This window comes from Otolemur garnettii, unplaced genomic scaffold, assembly GCF_000181295.1.
Source record: "Otolemur garnettii isolate 467f Iridium unplaced genomic scaffold, OtoGar3 scaffold00028, whole genome shotgun sequence".
NCBI lineage: Eukaryota > Metazoa > Chordata > Mammalia > Primates > Galagidae > Otolemur > Otolemur garnettii.
In genome coordinates, this window is record NW_003852423.1 from 8,343,903 (window position 1) to 8,363,412 (window position 19,510).

The following is a 19,510-nucleotide window of genomic DNA, read 5'->3' on the forward strand; positions in this document are numbered from 1 at the left end:
CCGGTCCCGGCGCCGTGGGCGTGTTCCCGGCAGCAGAGCCCGAGGCCCAGGGCGGGGCTTGGCCGCGGCCCGGGGTGGCGGAGTGTCTGGGCAGGCGGGCTCTGCGCGCAGGTGGCTCCTCCTCCGCGTCTCCAGATCCCCGGCCGCGCCGGGCACGGAGCCGGCTACCGAGGGAGCGCCTTTGTGCCCGGCTCGGGGAGCCCGCGACGGCCGCTGCGCGTGCGGGTCCATTGTTTCGCTTCTCGGTCTTTTCCAGGCAGGTGCTCCAGTCGCGCGGGGTCCTCACGTGCCACCGCGGCGGCTGCAGCTCTGGGACCCGCGGGCGCCGGGAGGGGCGTCGGCGGGCGCGCCGCGGGAGATGAAGCAACTGAAGTCGTGGTGGTCGGCCGGCAGCGGCCTCCTGCATCTCACCGTCCTGCTGAGCTTGGCCGGGCTCCCTGTAGACCTGGACCTCTACCTGCTGCTGTCGCCCCCCACCCTGCTCCGGGATGAGCTGCTGCTGCTGGGCGGCCCGGCCAGCTCCGCCCACGCGCTCAGCCCCTTCCCTGCCTCTGGAGAGTGGGGGCACGCCGGCAGGCTGCACCCCAAGGGCCGGGTGCCGGACCCCGCAGGGGCGCCTGAGGGTCGGCTGCTCCGGGAGGTGCGCGCGCTCGGGGTCCCGTTCATCCCCCGCACCCAGGTGGATGCGTGGCTGGTGCACTGCGTGGCAGCGGGGGACGCGGACTCGGCCCACGGACTGCTCGGCGCTGCTGCCTCATCCGCGGGTGGAGTTGGCGGCGCCAGTTTGGACGGCGGCGGCCAAGCTGCGCAGGGGGGTGGCGGGGACCCCCGAGGTACTCAGAATAGCCCCTTGGCCGCCGAGGAGGAGAAGGAACCTGCCGAACCGACGGCTCAGGTGCCGCATGCTGGCGAATGCGCGAGCGAGGTAAACGCACGGCGGGACCAGAGCGAGGTGTAATGTCGCCACTGGCCGGGAGCCCTCCGGGCTTGTGACGGAGGGCACACCCGCTTCCTCTTTCCACTGTTAATTAGTTCTTGGGTAGTTGCAGGTTCACAGACGATGCTGCTTCTCCTTTTCGAGAATGGAAATGAAGGCTATTAGTGCTGTCTCGTGCATTTTCTGTTTTTGAGCAAGAAATGAGTGGAATCCGTCTGGTTGTAGGGAACATTTTCCTGTGTTTGATGACTGACAAGAACAGTTTGGGAGTGGAAAGGGGAAAAGGGATGGTGTTAATTTTCTTGCCCACTGTCTTCCTTTATTAACGTACACGGAGATCTCTTTTTCTGAATCCCGTGCCTGAGATATGAAGGAGGTGTTGGCCTGTAGAAGATGGGTAATTATTCTTATTATTTTTGCTGCTTTGGCTGGGGCTGGGCTTGAACCCGCCACCCCCGGTATATGGGGCAGGCGCCCTACTCCTTGAGCCACAGGCACCGCCCAAAAGATGGGTAATTCTTTTAAGAGCCACTCTCCGCCTAATGCAGTGACCCTCGCCCTGATGTTAAACTAATTGCAGTTCGGGTTTGCTACTTTCCTGGATTAAAGAGTTGTGGGCAGTGTCCATTCCGAGGCCAGCCGGCAAACATTCTCTCTGTGATCTAATCATCCCCTGCACCAAACAACCTTCCCTCCTGGGCCTTGCGTAACCCCTTATTAGCATAAAAAGAACAGGTACCCTGACAGATACCTAGTGACTAACAGCTCCCTTTGGTTGATGAATGCAAGCCCTTCTCTGGCTTAACTGCTTGTTGCCAAGTGTTCCAAGGTCTGTTGACTGAAGGTGCTGTCCTGCCTTAGAGTTTAAGGACACTTTACGTCAATTTCTACAAAACCACCTTATCCAAAGTTCCTTCCAGGAGGACTTTAATATTCTTTCTTAGCCCAAATTAGTGTTACTAACTGGTTATCCATGAGCGTTCGCCAGTGGTGTTTGTGGAGTGCAATCTTATGCAAAATGGAATTGGGGTAAACTGGTTTGTTTGCTGCTCTTCAGAATTGCTGTTTGTGTAGGCAGTTGCCAGACGAGCTTCTCCACCCTCTCCAGGAGGGGTCATTGTGTCGAAGTGCATCACTGTTATGCTGATCCCAGATCCCTTCGTCTTCCTGGGGACCACAACTAATGGTGTGGGGGTTAGGGAGAGGGACTTGGCGGGCTCTCTCTAATTATTTGATGGAGTAGAATGCTCTTCCCCACTAACTCATCTGCCCTGAACCCTTTGGGGTAAGTCTCACCAGAATCCTCCACTTCCTAGTAAGTGGGTATTTGTTATATTCCCACCTTTCCTGGTTCTGTAACATTTGAAGTTGAAATTCAGTGCTGAATGCTGTACCAGATGGCACCCTACCCCCCTCATAGCTGAATGCCAGACCACTTGTAAAGTGTGTGGGGACCTGGAGGGAGGCAGAGGGTTGGCTGTTTGCACTTCCAGGACTTCCCTCCCACCATCACCTGATTATTACCTGTTTAGACAGGCAGGCCACTCAGGGGGCCGGGGTCCAGCCAATTCACCTTGGAGTCCTTGAGTCCAGCTTTTTTAGGGGAGAGAGTGAAGTTAACACAGGGCTGTTCTCTTGGCAGTGCCTTCCCGGGCTGGGCTGCCATGTGTACACCTGCTGGATAGTGGTAGCTGCTGGGATGACCTGCTTTTGTTCAATCCTGCAAAGATCATATGTCAAACACCTTACAGTTCTCAAACAGCTAATTTGCCTTCGTTGGTAATGCCTTTTATGTCAACCTTGTGGCGTACACAGGCCAGGCATCTTTCTATCCAGTTTGTACTTAAGAAAAATAGAAGCCTAGCAAAAGTTAGGGCACTTGGCTAAAGCTACATGTTATTGATGCCAGAAGTGGGACCAGAACCTGAGTCTCCTTACTTCCAGGCTGGCATATTAATTAAGCACTCTGGTTCTCTGGACACGTGCAGTTCTCCAGGATAACTACTCTCCCATCCTGGATTGTCCTTTAAATACAGGTTATACTATTCAGAATAGCATAGGTTACAGTTTGGTTACAATGAGGGTGGGAGAAAACCAGGGCTGGGAAAACAACAGGTTTTTGCAATCTTCTAGACCTGTGTTTGGGAGCATTGCTTGCTAGTGTAACCCCGCCCACGGCTATTTGAATCACTGCAAGCCTCAGAGGTGTGGGAGAGTAATGTTGACCCCAGGGGAAGGTTGTGCCAATTAAATGGGGAAGGGCAGCACCAGGCCTGGATTAAAGCTGCGATTGTTTTCTCCTGTCCTCCATCCTCAACCCGCCCTCCTTCAGAGGTCCCCCACTCACTTTTGGCTTGTTTGTCTGCATTTCTGGCTTGGGTGGCTGGTTGTCTTTTAAGAGAGGGAGGTGTGTTGGAGCCAGACTGCCTGGCTTTTAAGCCCAGCTCTGCCACTTGTAGCTGTGTGACCTTGGACAAGGTGCTTAGCCTTTCTGTACTTCATTCTTCTCATCTGCACAATGTAGGGTTGATAGGAGAATTGAAAAGTTCATCTCATATAAAGGGCTTAGAACTGTGGCTGTCATGTGGGTGGTAAATGTTAGCTGCTATTAATGTGTAAGAGAAAAGAGTGCTTTGCCCCACAGGAACATCGTTTTTATTATTTGATAGACCATTCCACTGGCTTACATTTGCATTGCAGGAGATTCCGGTTTTATAGTATAACTTCCTGTAGTTTTTGTATGTGTGCTAAAATACTTTGGAGTAGGGGATTTTCCAAGTATCAAAGAAGTACTGCTTTGGTTTCACTTCTCACTGGGGCTCATCCGGAATTCCCGGAGGGAAAGGCTGGCACACTTAACTTTGTTCCCACAGCCATTCTCTTAAAACTGCCAAAGTGCTTGTTCTTCAGAGTAATGCAGGTTAAACAAAGAAATGGACAGCTTTTGTAGACTGGAATAGGTAAACATATTTGAAGACGCAGCTGCTGCTTACAGCCAGCTTCAGTGTTTAGAAAACCATTGCCACCTTGAGAGAGCCTGTAGTTCTCTTGATGTGGCTTCGTGCTGTGCTATAGCCACCTTCTGCCGGAGGATGGAACCAATAGGACCTCTTGAGTTACTGCCCATTGGGCTGGTTTCCTCAGGACACAGAACCTGATACAGTCACTATTTAATTCTAAAGAGTAAAGGGAAAAGAAAGAAGGTCCTTGATTATTAAAGGTAAAAATTGTTTTTCATTTCAAAATCAGCGGTGGTTCCTAGTGCCTGAGCTATTGCACAGAGATGAAATTTCAGACATTACCTGTTTTAAATAAAGCACAGGTGTGATACAGAAATAGTCTTATTATCACATATGTTGTGGTATGATACAGTTTCCCAGTCGGATTTTCATTTTGCTTACTAAAGGACGTTGTAATAGTCTCTGTATGGGAAAAGATGGTCTATGGTATGGTATTAGTTTGCTGGGGTTGCTGTAACAAAGTGCCACAGACTGGGTGGCTTAAACAGAAATTTATTGTCTCACAGTTCTAGAGGTGAGAAGTTCAAGATCAAGGTGCTGGAAGGGTTAGGTACTTTTGAGGGCTATTAGGGAGAATTGCTTCCACAACTGTCTCCTACCTTGCGGTGGTTTGCTGGCAGTCTCTGGCATTCCTTGGTTTCTTCTGTGTCACCTGCTCTCTGCCTTCATCTTCACATGGCATTGTCTCTGGGTGCATGTCTGTATCCAATTTCCTGTTTTATAAGGGTATCAGTCATACAGGATAAGGGTCCACCCTAGTCTCTTAACTTACCTAATTCATCTGCAATGACCCAATTTCCAAATAAGATCACATTCTAAGGTATTGGGGGTTAGGACTTCACCAAGAGTTTTGGGGGACACAATTCAATCCCTAATAATCATCTCTGTTAACTCTTGTGGTGTTCAGCTTGCTTAGAAAGTAGGCTCCAACCATTAAAAGCTAAGTCAGGTAGCAGCCAGCCTGTGGGAAAGCAGGACATGGTATGGTATATGTTCATGAGGTAGTCTAAGGTTTTGCTGGCTTGATGTGCAGCTCTGGAGCACCTTAGCTCAAACCATCTCCAGTTAATCCTTCCCTCAATTGGTAGGTTACAGAGAAATCATCTCTTATATTATTCTCCTCCTCTGTGTTTCTACTTCTCAACTCAATGGGACATCAGTATGCAGAGGCCTGCACCTTACTTGGAGGCAGGTGAGTCTGGTGGTCACCAGTGCTTGCACTGGAGTCAGACCTACTAGAGCAGATATCCCAGCTCTACTGCTGTCTGGTTGTACAGTCTGGGGCCCATTTCTTAGCCTCACTGAGCTTTAGTTCCTTCATCTGTGAAATGGGATGGTAAGAGTGGGTGAGGGAGCTGTAAGGAGATAACCCGAGTTAGGATGAGCAGGGTTGGTACTTAGCATGCCCTCAATAATGCCTTGCTGTTCATACTTCAGCTGCTCCCTCCTCTTGTTACTGCTGCTCACTCTCTTGCCACTTGCAGATTTCCAAAGCATATTCTGGTTCATTTTTCCACTTTTGTGTGGGGAATCTCCACCAGCTGCCCTACCAGTTTAGTATTTTGTCATTCAAGTCCCTACATGTGATCAGTGTGGCCCAGTCCTCCAGCTGTCTCTGCAGATCCTCTGCCTGCAACCTATTTTCCAGCTAAAAACTTCCACCTTTCCTTTTCCCCACACAATTCTGGACTGTTACCTTTGTGTCCTTTGTGTAGAATGCCATCTTTTCATTCCTCCCAAGTCTCATACTGCTTCTCAGACTCAGCTCAACTATCACCACATTTCTTCTTCTTTCCTTTGATCCCTATTAGACTCTTCTGTCCCTTTACATGCTTTGCGTTGAACTGCAGTGTCCTGAGCATGGAAATTGAGTCTTAGATTTAACCTGCAGTAGCGCCAGGGACAGGGTCAGGAGCAGAGGACTGTTCAGCCCCCGCCAGTCCGGTAATAAACACTTACTCCTCACTCTACATTGGCTTTGCAGAACTTCCGAGGATACCGTGAGTATGCATCGTGGGTCTTTCAAGGCGAGAGGCTCAACTAGAAAGTAGGTCACATCTGAAATCCTGATGGGCCATCTGACTGTTTGAGTGGATGGGGCAGTGGAAAGCAGACTTTCAGGTTGGCATTATAATTAATCAGCTGGCGAAACTTGGAATTGCCTAAAGTTATATAGTAAGTTAATGACCTTGACTAGAATAGAATAGGTCACTGTTCTTAAGCAGTGAGTAAGCCACACCTCCTGCCCACTATAAAAGGTCAGATGTAGTAAGAACAAGCCTGACTTCACAGCAGCCTTGTGATAAGAAGTTTTTTTTTTTTTTATTGCTTGGGAATCATTGAGGGTAAAGAACCATGTTGGGGGGGGGGGTTTGTTGTTGTTTTTTGAGACAGAGTCTCACTTTGTCACCCTGCGTAGAGTGCCGTGGGTCACAGCTCACAGCAATTTTCAGCTCTTGGGCCCAGGTGATTCTCCTGCCTCAGCCTCCAGAGCAGCTAGGACTGCAGGCGCCTGCCAGAACGCCTGACTATTTTTTTTGTAGTTGTCATTGTTTGGCAGTGTGTTTTAAAAATGTAATTGTTAAGGATCAATGTTTTCTGGTTTTCTTTGTTTTTTGGTTGGTTTTTTTTTTTTTTTTTTTGAGACAGAGTCTTAAACTGTTACCCTGGGTAGAGTACCATTGCGTCATAGCTCACAGCAACCTCAAACTCTTAGGCTCAAGTGATTCTCTTTTTTTTGAGACAGAGCCTCAAGCTGTCCCCCTGGGTAGTGTGCTGTGGCATCACAGCTCACAGAAACCTCTAACTCCTGGGCTTGAGCAAGTCTCCTGCCTCAGCCTCCCAAGTAGCTGGGACCACAGGCACCCGCCACAGTACCCAGCTATTTTTTGGTTGCTGCTATCCTTGTTGTTTTGGCAGCCCGGGCTGGATTTGAACCTGCCACCTTAGGTGTATGTGGCTGGCGCCTTAGCCACTTGAGCCACAGGCGCCAAGCCTCAAGTGATTCTCTTGCCTCAGCCTCCCAAGTAGCTGGAACTACAGGCACCTGCCACAACGCCCAGCTATTTTTTTTGTAGTTGTTATTGTTGTTTGGCAGGCCCAGGCTGGATTCAAACCTGCCAGCTCTGGTGTATGTGGTTGGCGCCCTAGCTGCTGAGCTACAGGCACCGAGCCTCGATCAGTGTTAATATTCAAGTACTTTATTGTGCAGCTGAAGTTTGCCAAGGCTGAAGTATATGCTTGAGTTGGTTTTGGTGGCAGTGCAGGTGGTGATGGACAGAGTGTGGATGTAACACAGAGATAAGCCATGGCTTTTTCATTTTGAACAGAACTGGGTTCACATCTCTGTCAGTCAGAGTTCTTCAGAAAGACAGAATGAGCAAGCTACGGATAAAGACACATGCACAGATTTATTTTAAGGATGTGGCTGACATGATCGTGGGTTTTGGCAAGTCTAAACTTGTAGGGCACCTAGAAATTCTGGAGGTGGGATGCTGCAGTCTTTTTTTTTTTTTTTTAATTTATTTTATTTTTTGAGACAGAGTCTCACTATGTTGCCCTGGGTAGAGTACTGTAGCGTCACAGCTCACAGCAACCTCAAACTCTTGGGCTTAAGTAATTCTATTGCCTCAGCCTCCCAAGTAGTTGGGACTACAGGCACCCACCACGACCCTGGGTATTTGGGGGGGGTGTACTTGTCAATGTTGTTTGGCAGGCCAGGGCTGGATTCGAACCCGCCTGCTCTGGTGTATGTGGCTGGTGCCCTAGCCTCTGAGCTACACACGCCGAGCTGGATGCTGCAATTTCTTCTTTCTCAGGGAAATCTCAGTTTTTCTCTTAAAGCTCTTCTACTGATTGAGTGAGGCCCACACAGATTATTAAAGATAATCTTTACTTAAAGACAGCTGGTTGACTGTAGACTCTAACCACATCTACAGAATACCTTCAGCGCAACATCTAGGGTCATGTTTAATACCTGTTACAGCCAAGTGCCTTGACAAATGAAACTCATACCATCCATATCCTCTTCCTGCAACCTCTGTGAACCTTGCTTTCCAAACTGGCAAAAGGACAAAATGAACATCTTTCTTGGCAAATTTGTGAGGATTTTTTTTTTGGGGGGGGGAGGGTTGTTTGTGTGTGTGTGTTTTGAGACAGAGTCTCAAGCTGTCGCCCAGATTTGAGAGCTGTGGCTCACAGCAACCTCAAACTCTTGGGCTGAAGCGATTCTCTTGCCATAGCCTCCCTAGTAGCTGGGACTACAGGCGGGTGCCACAATGCCTGGCTATTTTTTTGGTTGGTTGTTTGTTTAGCAGTCCCGGGCCAGGTTTGAACCCACCAGCCCCACTGCATGTGGCCAGCACCCTAACCATGGAATTACAGGCACCCAGCCTCTTGTGAGTATTTAATGACATTGTCATTTAAAGGGCTCAGACAGTTCCTGATACATTAATAAATGTTCAACAGATGATTTGTTTTAAATGCTGCTGAGCTTCAGGTCAAAGCTCCAGGACACCACTGTCTTCCAGGGGAAATTACCAAAGACAGATCTACTTCTTTATGGAAGAACATTTCCTTTTGCAAGAGGAGAGAGCATACTATCAATGGAAAAGAACCCAAACTCTGTAGAGTAATTTAAAGAGATTTATTCGGAGCCAAATAAGAGAGCCATGCCTAGGAAGGCTTGAGCCAGATGGTCTCTCCATGGTTGGCCGTTTCGATTTATACATATCAGGGAGACAGAAAGTACACATAAAGTCATAAATCAATACCTAGAAGGCTTGGACTGTTTTAAGATAAGGAATTCTGGTAAGCATGGACAAGCCACCAACATCTGTATCTATTAAGTAAATTGATGACCTGCAGGTATGTTTTAACCTTGTCTTTGGATGGCCTTGGGCTTGCTAATAACTTGGTATCTTAATTGTTGCATGATTAACTCCCAAAGAGATGGGGTATAACTGGTGTCTGACCTCCCTTCTCATGACTGGCAACTCAGTTTTAAGGCTTTTTTCTTTGAGGGAGGGTCCTCTTGGCTGGAGAGCTTAAGATTTTATTTTAGTTCACCATCCTGGAAATAGTTGACCAAACTGAGGCTGTTGCATGCTGAGAAGATCAGACTAAGGAAGGAACGAAATCACCAACTTCAAATACTTGGAGAGCTGTTTGTGAAGGTGGTAGAACCCCACGGCAAACTGAAGCTGTCCTGCAGCTCAACTGCTGGGAGAACTCCTTAGCCCTTTTTTCAATATTTTCTTTTTGCCTTTGTTTGTAGAGTTTCTCTGGGGGTGCTTATTAAAATGTAGGTTGAGGGGCCCACCCACAGACGTGCTGAATCAATACCTGTGGAGTTTTTCGGATTCCCAGGTGGTTCTTTGCAATTGCAGCTTATGATCTCTGCCTTAACATCCCTCTCCCCCCCCACCCCCCCCACCCCACACACACCCTCCAGAATGGAGGAAGGGCCTAGCTGAAAGTCCTTCCATAGGCCCAGAATAGCTAAAGGACAGCCAGGGCCTAGTACTGGTTTGCCAGGTGTTACAAGGTGGGAACCTGAATTTGTCTAGCTCCGTATATTATTTCCTCATATCCCAAAGAACATCAGTCTGGAGGAGGGTAGGTAGGGCAAGGGAGGGAGAAACAACTTGAAGGGAGGGGGGGAACCAAACTAATAATGCAGAACTAGTTTGCACCTCAATGCACTTTAAAATTCATGCTCAAGTTCTAGAACAGGCAAAGCTGAGGTAAAAATACCATCGCAGGAGAGAACTTTTTGAAATGTTCGTTATTATGGCTGAGATGTGAGTTGCCTGGGTGGTGCTTTCATTTATCAAATTATATAGCTAAGGTTTCTGCATTTCTGTATGTGGGACTCCTACCTAGAACCCATGAAATAACCGACTGGGGTGGGGTGGAGTTTTGCTATGAGAACTGGTTATTGTTGAAAATGAGAGATGGGTAAATGGAGAGTTCACTGTATTCTGTGTTCTGTTTATAATGTATTTGAAATTTTTCATAATAAGGAAAGTACCAAAAAATCATGTACTTTGAGGACTAGTTGGCCTGTCCTGCCTTCTTGGCATAATCTGGCATTAAATAAATGAATTGTAAATAAATCTCTACTGCTGCACCCCTTTTGCACCCTCTTACCCAGACCCTTAGGCTGTTCGGGGTTTACCTGAGTAAGAAGCAGCTCCATTTGAAACCAGAGTCTAAAGGTTGAAGTTTCTGTCTTTATATGAAGTTTATGTCTAGGTGATGTGGCTTCTTTCTGGAAAACAGTGGTTCTTTTTTGAGGGGGAGGGCAGAGTCTCACTGTTTCGCCTTCGGTAGAGTGCTGTGGCGTCACAGCTCACAGCAACCTCCAACTCTTGGGCTTAAGTGATTCTCTTGCCTTTGTCTCCCAAGTAACTGGGACTACAGACTCCCACCACAACACCCAGCTATTTTTTTTTTTTTTATTGTAGTTGTCATTGTTGTTTAGCCGGCCCAGGAGGGATTCGAACCCACCAGCCCTGGTGCATGTGGCCAGTGCCCTAATCCCTAGCTACCGGCGCCAAGCCTATTCACATTTTATCATGGAAAATATCAAGCACACGTTACAAGGGGAGAGAATGGGGACTAGGATGGTGAACTGCCAGCCCTGGCACACGGCTTCAGCAGTTCATTGTGTGTCATCTGTGATGCCTGCTCTTCTGTAATTTTGGAATAAATCCCAAGCCTCTCATCTCTTATGATTCTTGTGCCAGCTCTTTGCCAGGATTTAGCAAAGACAAGAGAGGAACCCAGCATTATTCTTACTCTTCCCATTACCTTCACTGACTCAGAAAACCTTCTGTAAATATTTCAGTATATATCCTCAAATCATAAGGACTCTTATAAACATAACCACAATACCATTTTCAGACCTAAAAGAAATTAATGGGAATTCTTTAATGTCACATATCCAAGTCAGTGTTCAAATTTCTCCCAGTATCCTCATGAGTGGTTTTTCATGGTTGTTTTGATCTGTACCTTGCAGTTTATCCTGCTGTTTTTGCATGATAAAGAATATTCAAGCAGTTGGGAGCTTCATTTGTTTTGCATGGAGTCAGCTCCTGCCACCCCCTGCTGTTGTAATCTGTGTGATACAATGTGGGACAAGTATGTGTGTATGTGAGGGGGTGGCAGGAAGCAGAATTCACATTCTCTTTGGATGGCTCACATTTAAATGAATGGCTTCTTTGGCTCACACTTGTAATCCTGGCACTTTCTGGAGGCCAAGGTTGGGTGTATTGTTTGAGTTCAGGAGTTTAAGACCTGCCTGAGCTGGAGTGAGACCCTGTCTCTACTAAAAATAGGGAAAAAAAAAGAAAATTGCTGGGTAGTCAGGCCGGTGTCTGTAGTTCCAGCTACTCAGAGCCTGAGGCAAGAGGATCGCTTGAGCCCAAGAGTTTAAGGTTGAATGAGCTATGATGCTCCCGCATGCTACCCAGGGTGACAAAATGAGACCCCGTTTCCAAAAAAATAAAAATAAAAAATAAATGAATGGCTTCAAAAGCTACACAGGGCAGGTAGGAACCAAAGATGTTGGGGTACCCAGGAAACCAGCAGAAAGGGGTAGGAAGGGTTGCAGGGTCCTGGAGGAGGGACTGTACTGTCATCATGGGTCTTGGGGAAAAACGCCTTGGCCTCTCTGCTCACTCCCCATGAGTGTTCAGTCCCTGCCTCCCACTGGTGGTCCCAGCCAGATGCCATCCAGCACTGGGGCTCCAGAATTTAGAGGGGTCATCTTCTGGGGGCCACATGTGGATCTGCAAGGGCGGACAAGGACTTGTGGCAAAGAGCGGGCTATGTAATACAAATGCCTGCCACCAAATCCTGATTCTGTCACTTACTAGCTGTGTGACTTAGGCAAGTCGCCTGCCCACCTTTTCGGTTTTGTCCTAAGGGGAGATGGTAGCGGTACTTACCTTACAGGATGCTGAGCATCTTAAATGAGATAACGAACATGTTGGCTGGCCCACAAGGAGCGCTTAATAAAGCAAACTAGATTATAAACTTGTATCTAAAACCACACAGGCCAGACAGGATACAATCTCTCTTTCTCTGGCTCCTCTCCTCATAGCCCTCTAATCCTGATGACTCCAGCTTGCATTCTGCCTCGAGGCAGGCTACAGAATCCTTTGGCCTCACCACTTTGCCTCTGATGTCACCCTTCTTATAGGCACCACACTGTTCTTTGTCTTTGAAAGTTCATCCAACCCTAAGGTCAAAGCAGGTCCCTGTACCTCCTCCTCCAGATGACTACATGAAAGGCTCATCTAAGGCAGCTGAGACTGTTCACAAGGGTGTTTTTAGGGACAGACTCTTCCATCACATTATTGAGGCCACAATACAGTGTAACTAGTACGTGTTGCCACTTGACAGGGACTTAGGAGACCAGGTTTGCTCATTTGCCCCTTTCCACATTTATTTATTTATTTATTTATTTGAGACACAGTCTCACTTTGTCCCTGAGGTGGAGTGTAGTGGCTTCATTGTAATTCACTGTAAACTCAAACTCCTGGACTCAAACAATCCTCCTGCCTCAGCCTCCTAAGTAGCTGGAACTACAGGCATGTGCCATCAGGTCTGGCTAATTTTTCTATTTTTAGTAGCGATGGGGTGTCGCTCTTGCTCAGGCTAGTCTCAAACTCCTGAGTTCAAGTAGTCCTCTTACCCTGGCCGCCCAGATTGCTAGGATTTTAGGTATGAGACACTGCACCCCAACCCCACAACTTTTAGTGATTCAGAAAACCTTCATGCAAGACTGTTTTCTACTCTGCCTCTTCGAGGATGGCAAAGGTGAAAGGCTGGAGGGCAGGGAGTCTAAGATAACATCTTGCTAGGAAAGAAAGATGCAAATACACGTTATTTTGCATAGAATAGGCATATCTAGAAGCCTTGATATTATAGAAACTAGGGAACCCACTGTTACCAAATGGGCTCAAACTGAGAAGGTTCTGGATCCTTGCAGAGGATGGTTGGGTCATTTCCCGCGGGTGCCAGTTCTGGGCAAATCACTGGGTTTCTCATTGTGCTTAAGGGGCCCAGCTCACAAGTTTATGATGGCTTCCTGTGGCAAGTCAACCTTTTTTAAAAATTGGATCCCAGCCCCACAAGGTTAAAAACCATCTACACGCAAATAAAAAGGGACTTAATGATGGGTTTAACTTACCTGTTCTTTAAATTAAGGTCATGGACCATAAACCTACAGTTTATACAGTGTACTTATAAAACACATCCTCTGTATATCAGCTCCATGTCCCTGAGTCGAGAAAAACAGGAAAAAAGGAGATAGTAATTACTGGCAACCAGGGCTGGCTAGGATCCTTTCCCTTGAAATTCAAATTGAGTTGTCAGCAGTTAATCATTACTTATTACTCTTCAGAATCAAAAAGCAGTAGAAAGCCATAGTAATTAATGTTTATATAGCATCTTGAAATAAATGAAGGGGCCTTATTTTCAACTAATTCCCTAAAATATGAATTATATATTATTATCCTCTTATTTCAGAGATGGGGAAACTAAGTGTCCAAGAGATTGGACAATTAGCTCAAAGTCAACATAGTTGGTGTAGGATAGGCCTTTTTACTGGGCTGTTTTAAACCTGAGCCCTCCTAGCCACTGGCTATTTTGGGCTCTGCAGACTATGCAAATTATATTACAGATGCCATAGGTCTTTTCCATTTTGTAAATAATAATAATGAATCCACCCCTCCCTGCCTTGAGATTCTGTTCTCTCCACTCTCCCCCTCAAGATAGAATAATTGCTGTTACAAGTTGGGCTCTCTGGAAGGAGACTTTGAGCCTGTGTTTAGAGTGCAAGAGGTTTATTAGGAAGAGCCCTTGGGATCAACAACTGGAGGGGAGGATACAGAACAGGATCAGACAGAAGTGGAGTCTTGACACAGGCTAACAAAACCAGGCACTCTGGGAGATCGGAGTGGTCCTACCTCTGGCCAAGAGGGCCTCGCTGCTGTACCCTCACCTGACTGGTCATGCACTGTGGGTGCCCTGGGAAGGGTGTGACATTAGGTGGGGTAGCTTTCAGCCACTGGAGGCTGCTGCCCACACAGCCCTAGAGTTTTGTTTTGTTTTCTTTGAGACAGAGTCTCAAGCTGTCACAATGGGTAGAGCGCTGTGACATTGTAGCTCACAGCAACCTCCAACTCTTGGGCTCAAGCGATCCTCTCGCCTCAGTTTTTCTAATTTTAGTAGAGATGGGGTCTTGCTTTTTGCTCAGGCTGGTCTCAAACTCCTGAGCTCAAGCAATCCACCCTCCTCTGCCTCCCAGAGTGCTAGGATTCCAGGCGTGAGACATCACACCTAGCCAGCCCCAGAGTTGTCACAGGTCATCTACCAGGAATCCAGGCCGCACACCTCCACATGCATCCTGCAGAACCTGGGGAGAGTCTTCCTCCCATTCACCCCTTATAATACCTGTTTCTGTTAGCTTCATAACAGGGTCTCAATAAAGGAGAGTTGAATGAATATGTGAAGGACTGAATAAGAAGATATTTATTAAATACCTAAGGCTATGCAAGGTGTAAAGTGTTTTTTTCTTCCAGGTCTGTCTGTGGCATTCAGTTAGCATGTTTCCATCTGCTGTCAAAATTCTGTTTTTTGTTTTTTTTTTTAAAGACAGAGTTTTACTTTGTCACCCTCAGTAGAATGTTATGAGCTATGCAATGTGCTGGCGTCACAGCTCACAGCAACCTCCAGCCCTTGGGCTTAGGCGATTCTCTTGCCTCAGCCTCTTGAGTAGCTGGGACCACAGGCACCCGCCACGACGCCCAGCTATTTTTTTGTTGCAGTAGTCATTTATGTTTAGCAGGCCCTGCCTGGGTTCAAACCCGCCAGCCATGGTGCATGTGGCCAGCGCCCTACCCACTAAGCAACAGGCGCCACCCTTCTTTTTTTTTTTTTTGAGACAGAGTCTCATTATGTTGCCCTCACTAGAGTGCTGTAGCATCATAGCTCACAGCAACCTCTTGGGCTTAAGCAATTCTCTTGCCTCAGCCTCCCAAGTAGCTGGGACTATAGGCTCCTGCCACAACACCCAGCTATTTTTTTGTTGCAGTTGTTATTGTTGTTTAGCTGGCCTGGGGCTGGGTCCGAACCTGCCAGCCTGGGTGTATGTGGCCAGTGCCCTACCACTGAACAATTTCACCATTTTCTGTTAGAGTCAATTCACTAAGTCCAGCCTCTACTCATGGGGGGGAGAATTAGCTCTGTCTCTTGAAAAAAAGAACATCACGTAATTTGTAGCCATTTTGAAACTAACTAAATGTTCAGTGAGAAAGTCATTTTTGTCATCCTTGGTAAGTGACCTGGCATCATAGCTCATAGCAATTTCAAACTCTTGGGCTCAAGTGATCCTCTTGCCTCAGCTTCCTGGGTAGCTGGGACTATAGGTGCCTGCCACAATGCCCAGGTAGTTTTTTAGAGACAGACCCTGGCTCCTGAGCTCAAGCAATCCACCTGCCTCTGCCTCCCAGAGTGCTAGGACATCTCTACTTTTTAAAGATACTTCAAAACTAAGAATAAATGGATCTTCCTCCTACCAAATCCTCAGATTTATTATTGTATCCACCTTCCACTTATCTTGAAATAAGGACTTATTTTTCCTTCTTTTGAAATCAGTCCTGCCACTTGTACTTTGGAGAGTTCATGCTCTTTTGCTTTCTGAAGGACCTTACTTTGCAGTTATATTTGTCCTCACTTATTTCCTTACAAGCATGCCCTCGTATAAATATAAACAAAATGAAAAACCACTGCTCTGGTCCATTTTTTCTCTCACTTTCATGACAGTTCTCAGAAGCATTGTCTGTACACAGATTCTGATTCATAACCTTCCATTGCCTTCAACATAGTAATCATTTGGCTTCTACCCTAGGTTGATTTTTTTGAAGGCCACCAACAGCTTTCTTATTGCAAAATCCAATGGTGTCCTTACTTGTGTAACCTCCAAGCAGCGTTTCTCCACAACCAACATTCCCTTCTTAAAATGATTCTAAGACATTTGCTTGCTGTCGCATGGTTTCTGCACCTGCCACCTGTCTTGCGCCAGACGTCCCCACCTGTTCTCTGCTCTGCCTGACCTCTTCATGCTGCAGTTCTCCAGGACTCAGTGGTAAGCCCCCTTCTTGCTCTGTCCTTTTTTGCAGGGACAGTCTCATTAGTTCCTGTGACTTTTATTCTGTCTGTCTTGAGATGTGCTTCCAGTCTTCACCTCTGGTTCAGACCTTTACTTGAAATTCCAGATTCTCATCTCACCAGTCTAATTGAGACTTCTACTTTTCACGTCTCAAATTTAACATATCCAAAGTGGAAGAACTCTGTTGCTCTTTAAGACTGTTCTCCCCATAGCCATCCATCAAGTTATTCAAGTCAGACATTTAGGAGTCATTCTTAATTCTTCCCTTTACTTTATTCCCCTATTTCTTGTTTATCAACAAGCCCTGACTACTATTTTCCAAAAACATACCATGACTTCCTCCCTCTGTATCTGTTAACCACCACCTTTTCCTAGATTATCCTCTACTTTGACATAACTAGCTCTTTCTCTTTCCTTCACCATAACTTGCAGTTATTCTTTAGTTCACTTATGTTCTTGGTTCCCTCTCCCTTTAAAATGGGAGATCTGAAGGGTCTGAGTGTACTTTTTCGCTATCGTATTTAGTACAGTATTAGCAATCAGTTTAAAAGTGATTGACTGGGCTAGGTGTGGTGGCTCATGCCTGGGAAGCACTCTGGGAGGCTGAGGTGGGTGGATTACCTCAGCTCAGGCATTAAAGACCAGCCTGAGCAAGAGCGAGACATCTCATCTCTACTAAAAACAGACAAATTACCCGGGCGTTGTGGCAGGCTCCTATAGCACCAGCTACTGGGGAGGCTGAGGCAAGAGGACCACTTGAGCCCAAGAGTTTGAGGTTACTGTGAGCTATGTCACTCTACCCAGGGTGACAGTAAAACTCTGTCTCACCAAAAAAAAAAAAAAAAAAGTGACTTGCTGGATCGCAAATAAACGTGCATATGTCATCTTCATTGTTGAAACATTAAAAGTATTCCCGTTAATTTTATGAGCAAGAATGTCAGGTTTCATAATTATTTCACATTATTTGATAAGTATACCCAAATTAGACAAGAAAATGAAGTATGAAATTTAAACGTTGGAAAGGAAGAGTTGAAAATAGTTATTAAAATAATTTATGTCTATACACTCTGGAGGGAAAATATGGATTAACAGAAAATTTAATGTAAGAATTGTTCAGACCAACCCTTTCTTGTTGCCTTGGCCAAAGTGATTTTAGTATGCAGGGATTTTTAGGTTAATGTTTTAGTTAAATATAATTTCAAACATTTAAAAATGAGCAAGTATTTTGCACTTGATTGTTCAGCCAGTGACAGATTGAACTCCTTGTTCTATTCTTCCCCCCCCCACCACTGTACTTGACTAGTCTTAAAAAAATAATTTAAAAATTAGCAAGTATAGTACATGTATCCTCTACTCAGATTTACTGATTATTTACATTTGTCCCATTTATCTGTACTAACAGCTATATCTCTCTATGTTAGGGTGACCAGACGTCCCGATTTTGGCGGGACAGTCCTGCTTTTCAGCAATTTGTCCTGCATCCTGTGGCGTTTTTAAAAAGTCCCGATTTTTGGAAAGAATGCACGAACGGGCTGGAGAATAAGAAGGGAATATACAGTTTTCGGCCGCCATATGGCTATTTCACCAGAATATGAGTTTTATGTTATTTTTGTTAATTTTATAATGTTAAACTGTAATAAATAATTGCTGAGAAGTGATTATCGAGAACTGCTTATCAAAGTTTGCATTGTTGTCAGGCCCTGCCTGCCCCGCCCCCCCCCCCACGCTGTCCCCCCTTACAGATGTTAAAATCTGGTCACCCTACTCTATGTACATATGTAATTCTTTTTGTTCTGAAATGTTTAAGTTGAAGTTTTATATCCCCCAGTATTAAGACACTTTACTATATATTCCCTAAGAATGAAGATTTTCTTTCATGTAGACAGTTATCAAATTTAGGAAATATAATATGAATCTAAGGCTGTTATTTAATCTGTCCATATTCAGAATATGTTGCCCCAATAATGTGCTTTGTGGCTACTTTTTCTCCTGGATGAGAATCTAATTCAGAGGCACATACTGCATTTAATTAGGAAGCCTCTTTTGCCACCTTTAATCTGAAATAAGCTCCACAGTCTTGGTATTTCTTGACCTTCAGATTTTTGAAAAGTATCACTTATTTTGTAAAAATGCCACCCAAGTTTGTGGCATTACTGGTGTTTCCTAATGATTAGATTGAAATTACTTTGGGTCCAGGTGTGGTGACTCAACACCTATAATCCTAGCACTCTGGAAGGCCACGTCGTGTTAATTGCTTGAGCTCAGGAGTTCCAGACCAGCCTGAGCAAGAGTGAGACCTGTCTCTAAAAATAGCCAGTGCTGTGGCGCTTGCCTGTAGGCCCAGCTACTCCGGATGGTATTCTACTCAGGGCAACAAGATGAAACTCTGTCTTCCAAAAAAAAAAAAAATGTTACTTTTGGGTGAGAAAATTACAGAAATGGTGTCCTTTATATCCAAAGGCAGATGATGTTGTTTTATATCCATATTTTGATGATAAATTTGACCATTTGGTTAAGATGATGTCTACCATGTTTCTCTAGTAGTGTTATTTTTCTCTTTATAATTAACAAGTAATCTGCAGAGTGATACTTTGAGGCTATTTAAATATCTTGTTTCTCATCAAACTTTTATTCCCTAAACACCTGTTGATGCATTGATGATTTTCTATCTCCATCATTCTCTTTATATATTTATTAGTTATATTCTAGTATGAGGAAGAGATTTCCTTTTTTACTGATTTTATTCAGTGAATTATGATCCATTATGATATGATGGGATTTTTAAAAATTATTTTTTATTAAATCATAACTTTGTACCTTGATGCATTTATGGGGTTCAGGGTATTGCTTAGTTCCTCTCTCCCAAGTTTATAGGTAGGTCATCTTACCTACTTTTGTTGACAACCCATTGCACTGTAGAAGTTTTTCTTACAGGAAAAGGCTTCCAGACTAAAGCTTACTTCATTGATTTCCTTATGAATTTGATCTAGTCCTGTTTAACCACTTGTTTCCCTCTCTGTTGTTCGTTCATGTAATATTACAGGTAACATTCTCGTGTTTGCATGTTCATATGTGTGTCTATGTCTTTTGTATGATCACACATATTACAGATTAACTAAGGGGCCTTGCTTATGAAATAGATCATGTGATTTAGAGATTACAAGTTCTTCTGTTCACCAAAAGCAGATTTATAAATAAATGTGTTAGCTGCCTCAGGAATCTAGAATTTTTCTTTTTTCTTTTTTTTTCAGACAGAATCTCACTTTGTTGCCCTGGGTAGAGTGCCTTGGCGTCATAGCTCACAGCAACCTCAAAATCTTGGGCTCGAGTGATTCTCTTGCCTCAGCCTCCCAAATAACTGGGACTACAGGC

General features: G+C 45.4%; 1 protein-coding gene across 1 annotated transcript in view; it reads left to right on the forward strand.

Annotated features, from left to right (window-relative positions):
* The first annotated feature begins 262 nt into the window (after nt 1-262).
* NFE2L3 (nuclear factor, erythroid 2 like 3) overlaps nt 263-19,510 on the forward strand; it is a 34,309-nt gene continuing 15,061 nt past the window's right edge. The window contains exon 1 of the mRNA XM_003788606.2: nt 263-925. Within this exon, the coding sequence (XP_003788654.1) occupies nt 359-925 (567 nt within the window). The 5' untranslated portion in view covers nt 263-358. The remainder of the gene's footprint in view (nt 926-19,510) is intronic.